Below are 6,201 nucleotides of genomic sequence, written 5' to 3'. Positions count from 1 at the left end.
CCAAAAATATAAGGGGCTGAAGTGCAAATACTCAATTTTGGCTTACCCCTCTGTGCCTTCTCATTCTTACATTAGAGTTAGGCCGTATCTTACACCGAGTCCCAGTGCGTCGCAGGTTTTTCTCCATTTTCAAGTACAAAGAAGGTTCGGTGATGGTATGGCATCTTTTCTGAAAGCAACCCACTTTATTCACTCCAATAACAACCATCAAAATCATCCATTTTCTCAGTCCTATACCCAAAGAATCAAGATTTCAACTTCTCGCAAACCTCTAATGGCTGCCCTCAGCGCCACAGCAACAGTTGGACTTTCTGAGACTTTCACTCGATTGAAGGAGCAAGGCAAGGTATCACATTCCACTCCTCATTCTTCTTCTTTCCCCCCTTATTTTACTATAGCTTTGATTTGTATTTTTGTTTTACCATCTTAGTTTTCGAAGATTAATTAATGTGGGGATTGATCAGAATTTGGTAAAATGATTGGGTAATGATGGAACAAGTGTAACTCATGTAGAAATCTTCTCTTGTTGTGTGTGATGTAGTTTCCTTTGAGAAAGATTTTATCTGTAGCTCCTATGGAACTATGAAATTTAGTGACTAGGGCAGTTTATCCCCAAAAAAATCCAACTTTTGTTTTTTAGAGAATATTCACCTGCTTTAGTTGAAGTTCTATTTTGAACATTGATTTAATGGAAAGGAACAATCACGTGGAAAGTTTTCATGTTTTTTCACAATGATCGACTATAGCTTTATTATCTCTGATGATTTTTTGAATTGAAACTCACATTTTTTGTTGCAAAGGTGGCACTTATTCCATACATCACTGCTGGAGATCCTGACCTGGCAACAACTGCAGAAGCACTGAAACTGCTGGATAGATGTGGTTCAGATATCATAGAACTAGGAGTACCTTACTCTGATCCGTTGGCTGATGGTCCAGTCATCCAGGTTTTTTATAAAGGAATTAGCGCATTTTAGTCCTAAATTTTGTCCTTTACTTCTTGTATTCTCATTCTTCTTTACTTAACTGTCTTCTCAGGCTGCTGCTTCACGAGCACTGAGTAGAGGAACCAACTTTGCCAAAGTTATATCAATGTTGGAAGATGTAAATCCATAGCCCCTGTTAACTTTCTAGTGCAGTTGTAGGGTCTAAAACACTGTACTGTACTCACTTTATTAATGAGCCCACATGACTTATGAAGCTTTTGATTTGCTTGACTTCTGTTTTTGCTCCAGTTTCTTTGTTTGTTTTGGCCTATGATGTCAAATGTCCTATATGAAATTTTAACCTTTTTTCCCAACATTTGGCAGGTTGTTCCTCAGTTGTCCTGCCCTATTGCATTGTTCACATATTATAATCCAATACTTAAGCGCGGTATTGAAAAGTTCATGGCCACTGTAAGAGATACTGGTGTACACGGTAATCTTTTGTTCAATGTTAAAATTATTAGTGCTACAATGTTTCTTACCAAAAGATATGCATTGTCCAAATAACATGAAACATTCAATGTCTCTATGTATGCCTTTCTTTCCATTGTGAATTCAAACTTCTACTGGTATGGAGTTGCCCTTGGGATAATGTCGTCTTATGTTGGTTCTTTACCGTTTAATATTTCAACTTAGTGCATGAAGTCCGGATTAATCTTCTGTCACAAAGCATAACCTGCATTAGTTTCAGCGGGAATACTTAAGCCATAAACATAGATGGACGGTACTAGATTTTCTAGCATATGAAGGATCTGTGAACTGGTGATCATTACTTTATAATTCTCTTCTGCAGTGGAGTGGTTTTTTTGTGCTTCTGACCAGTGTTGTCAAAGGCGCACTTTAGTGCTGAAGCGAGGCGCAAAACATGTTGAGTGCTCCGCCTCGCTTACTGGGCGCTTCAATGTCGTCATAAAGGCTCTGAGGCTAGTTTTCCTTGCCAATGAGCATATTCCTGAAGAGGCAACTCTAAACAATTGATATTTCACTTTATAAACATTTTTTTTTTCAATTTCTTTGTCCATGTATTTGTTATTCATGCTTAAAATTATTAGTCTTGAACTACACCATACATATTTGTGGTTTTTCTCTGCTTGGAACCGTTTTTCCTATAACATTCATGAGTGTGCAGGGCTCAAATCATGAATTGGTTTTGATTGGTGTGTATCAATGTATATTAATTTTACCTGGAAACAATTGCAGATCTGCATTGTTGAGTTTTCCTAATATTTATTGTTGCATTTCCAATATGGTGCTGATAATGTAGTCTTCTTTCATACCATTGACCTACCCTGATTTGTACGTCATTCTGAATTGACATGTCTCATGGTTGTAGATAATTCTGTGTTTTTCCAGGACTTGTTGTTCCAGATGTTCCTCTCGAGGAAACTGAAATGTTGAGAAAGGAAGCTGCTAGGCATAATATTGAATTGGTTAGTTTTTGTGCCAAATATCTATTTTAATTTTCAACTCACCTGAGATGCCCCTTTGGCCTTTGGTTTTGGCTCATCTTTTTCTTCGTTAATCTGTTTAAAGAAGCAAATCATTTACCTCAAATATGCAGTAAGTTTCATCCTGCTATCCTTCATGATAAGGTAGCAATTTGCTTACTCTGTAATCCACTCTGAGACATGAGTAAGTGCTTGTCTGTGATTTGCTTATTCATGTCCTTACATGTGTTTAGGACAATAGTATGCAACGATTTTCTTGAAGAAACATTCACAATCTGAATCAATGCATCTGATGTTATTGGAATTTAGAAGCATTGACATTTTCAATCAAATTATGAGACTCTTCTATGTTTTATGTTGCATGATTCTTGGAGTGCATGGGATTATGGACTTGTAATTTTGTTGTTGTAGAGAGTGGACTATATATCTATATTGATGATATATTAAAAGGAATGATCCACATTTCAACGGGTTCATCCAAACTTACAAGAAATTTTAATTTTGTTTCATTGATTCTTCTTCTCTTGTTTTTATTTCATGTCTTCTTGCGTGCTTATGTATAGTGACCTCTATGTGAATGTTTACTGATATTTCTAGACTTGTTTTCTTGTTTGGCTTGACCGTATAGTAAGATCATTCACTTGCTTAATTTGCCTTCTGGTTTAGGTATTGCTTACAACACCAACTACTCCAAAAATTCGCATGAAAGCCATAACTGAAGCTTCAGAAGGATTCGTGTATCTTGTAAGATATTCTCCTTCTCTTTAAAATAAAGCATCTTTACCATTACTACTTTTGCTAACCGAAAGGAGTTGCAACATTTTGAGATTTTGTTATATGTCCTATCCTCCCTTTTTGTTTCCTGGGTTTCAAGTGTAATTTATTTGACTTACATTTATACACACGTGGTAGTAATAGTCCAGATTCTCCTTAGTTGGTGGCCACTTGCTGACTTGCATATCAAACCACCTTGATTTCTATCCCTATACCATGTGTATGTACTATTGTTATGATTTTTGCTTCATTGTTAATAAAAATATATATGTAGTAAGAGAACATAAGGTAAATTGAATTTAGCTAGTGAATTTACAAACAGCGGATTGAACAGCATGATATAAATGTACTTTTAGCAGGAGAATGATTTTTCTGCAGAGCTTTAGATCAAACTTCCTGATCTTTATAGTTTCAGCTTCAAAAATTTACCAGGAAACTAAGATCCACATGTACTAACATATGACATGAGAACATGAATGATTGAACTTCTGTTTATGGATCTTTTATTGAATCTTTTCCTTGTTCACTTGTGATACACTGGTGTAGATGCTAATTTCTCAATTTCACTTCTTACAAGTAAAAGTTTAATATGTAGTCTTTAACTTGCAGGTAAGCGCAGTCGGAGTTACTGGAGCTCGTGCATCTGTGAGTGCTAAGGTTCAGTCTCTCCTGATAGACATTAAAGAGGTGTGTTTTAAGCTTCTTATATTTCCCTCATTGATCCTTCATATCCTTAATGCCTAAGCTGATATATCTTAAACTCTAATATACTCTGTGATGGGCTTCAAAGTTGGTGTGGTATATTGTGCAAAGATACAACTCTCAGCATGCTAGACCTTCCCTCAAATTATGCCAAGAACAATGACGAAAATTCAAACTCTTAATTGTCCCGTCCATTGTACTTCACTACCTTTTCTGAACTTCAGATATTTGCTTCTCTTTTCTTTCTTCTGTTCTTCCATCCAAATGATCAGGATGTGTTAACATTCAATTAGAATCCACAAATCCATCTTTGGACTCTGCAAGTGTCAATTAAGGGGCTACATATTTAAGGGATAATTATAGAGACCTCCCCTCTAGTTTCACTTTGCTACACTAACCTCCCTTGTGGTTTAGGATATTATGTGTGCGTCCCTTAATTATTATTTTTTTGTGCAACTATTATTGATATCTATTTATACTAACATAAAAAATTACATCAAGGAAAAGTTAACCTTACTAATATTAATCTCTTTTATTTGACTAAGATAAATATTTCATAGGTCAATAAATTAAAACTGGTACACGGTCAGTTCCTCCAAACTACCTGCACTATCCGTAACACCTTCCATCTTAATATTTTTATCACCATCAGTGCCGTACGCCATTTTTATCACCTCAAATAGACCCTCCCAATTTTGAATCACTCATTTTTCACAAACAAAAGAACACAGACTTCATACACTCACACGTACTCACACCAACTCCATTTTCAGAAACCATTAACCTCTTTGTTATTTGACTATTTGTACTCAAACAAATGACTATACAAAGAAAAGAACGAAAAAAGAGAAGGATAAATCATTACTTCTTTGATTTGCTTGTTTATCTTCTACCTTTTTGATTGATAATAGACAAAGCATAAGAGGAGTTCTCCATTGCCTCTTCCATCCTCATAACCCATGATCTTGTTTTCATGTAATCCGCTCCATCATGCCTCGACTTGCGGCACCATACGAATCCCCTCTCCGTCAATTAATTAATTAACCGTATGAATATTTTAAAAAGGTTTAAATTAATGGTGAACTTGTCCTATTGTATTTTATGTGTATATTAGTAAGTAGTTGAAAAGAAAAAATTGTTACAGAGAAGTCAAAATAAGGGGAGCTAGGTGTAATATACCTAAACCACAAGAGAGGTTAGTGTTACAAAACGTAACCTGGAGGAAGTTCTCTAAAATTATCCCTTTACTTGAGTACACGACTTTGTACTATCTTATATTGATAACATATGAGAACAAATATAAGGTCACAAGGCTAAGTGGATTTATAAAAAAAGAACACATGTTTTTGTCTGCTGTTTCGGACAATGGCACATTCACGGCCATTGGATTCCATAATTTGTGTCAGGCCACTTGGTTAGTAAATCGATCAGCTATAATTGCTTTGGTTATCATTTACACCAGGTTACACATACATGGACTTGCACGTGTGTAATTATAAAATGGTGCTTTGAGCTCGTATGAGTATCTTACTCTTATTTGTACTCCTAAGTTTCAAGTACTAAATTATTAAACCTGTCTCCTATGCTAATCCATTTTTTGACAGGCAACGTCTAAACCAGTGGCAGTCGGATTTGGCATTTCAAAACCGGAACATGTTAAGCAGGTCAGTTGATCAATGCCTTGAGCAAGGTGGCAGAGAGGTGAGAAATGGATTTTTTTTTACAGTAAACTGATTTGCATTAATCATGTATTGCAGGTGGCGGAATGGGGAGCTGATGGTGTCATTGTTGGTAGTGCAATGGTAAGAATATTAGGTGATGCAAAATCACCGGAAGAAGGCTTGAAGGAATTAGAGGTCTTCACCACATCTTTAAAGTCTGCACTCTCTTGATCAGTGGTAGAATTGATGATTTTGTTTTCTCCTCAATTTTTAAACCTTAGCTCTTAGAAGCAAGTGGATCGATCTTGAGATAGATTGTCTGATTTAAGCTTTAGAGTTTGACATTCATACTCTAGCTTGTATTAGATGCAAAATTGTTTTCTATGGTTATTCACCTCCTGAGATTGAACTTCTGAAAATGATTTTTTTTCCTTTTGTTGTTGAAAATGCCTCCTCTGAATCCCAACGAAGCCAACACAAATCCTATCCGAATAAAAAAAATAAAAGGAAGTTTGATTATTGTGGTATACCAGCCACCTGTTCTGGAACTTCCAGTTCCAATCGAAGCATATAGATCCGTGATAGGTTTTATACTATGTGAATTTTGAATTTAATGAGATCTAACTGCCA

The 6,201-nt window shown here is 35.8% G+C and overlaps 1 protein-coding gene across 1 annotated transcript; it reads left to right on the top strand.

The window, feature by feature from the left end:
- LOC102592296 (tryptophan synthase alpha chain) lies at positions 1-5,973 on the top strand. The gene is made up of 9 exons (XM_006361826.2): positions 1-346; positions 801-947; positions 1,039-1,104; positions 1,311-1,419; positions 2,340-2,416; positions 3,101-3,178; positions 3,818-3,895; positions 5,515-5,574; positions 5,668-5,973. Exons 1-9 carry the CDS (start codon positions 158-160, stop codon positions 5,800-5,802), a joined length of 939 nt encoding a protein of 312 aa, XP_006361888.1. The 5' UTR covers positions 1-157; the 3' UTR covers positions 5,803-5,973.
- Positions 5,974-6,201: the final 228 nt, after the last annotated feature.

The sequence above is a fragment of the Solanum tuberosum genome, unplaced genomic scaffold (assembly GCF_000226075.1).
Source record: "Solanum tuberosum cultivar DM 1-3 516 R44 unplaced genomic scaffold, SolTub_3.0 scf00363, whole genome shotgun sequence".
In the NCBI taxonomy this organism is placed as follows: Eukaryota; Viridiplantae; Streptophyta; class Magnoliopsida; order Solanales; family Solanaceae; genus Solanum; species Solanum tuberosum.
The sequence above is the reverse complement of the archived record's forward strand: the minus strand, read 5'-3'. Positions and strand labels throughout refer to the sequence as shown.

What these genes read in the sequence shown, in the direction of transcription:
- LOC102592296 (XM_006361826.2), top strand. Translation starts at nt 158, where the DNA reads ATGGCATCTTTTCTGAAAGCAACCCACTTTATTCACTCCAATAACAAC. An exon ending in CTGATGGTCCAGTCATCCAG is followed by an intron (nt 948 to 1,038) that starts GTTTTTTATAAA and finishes CTGTCTTCTCAG; the next exon opens with GCTGCTGCTTCACGAGCACT. An exon ending in AACCGGAACATGTTAAGCAG is followed by an intron (nt 5,575 to 5,667) that starts GTCAGTTGATCA and finishes CATGTATTGCAG; the next exon opens with GTGGCGGAATGGGGAGCTGA.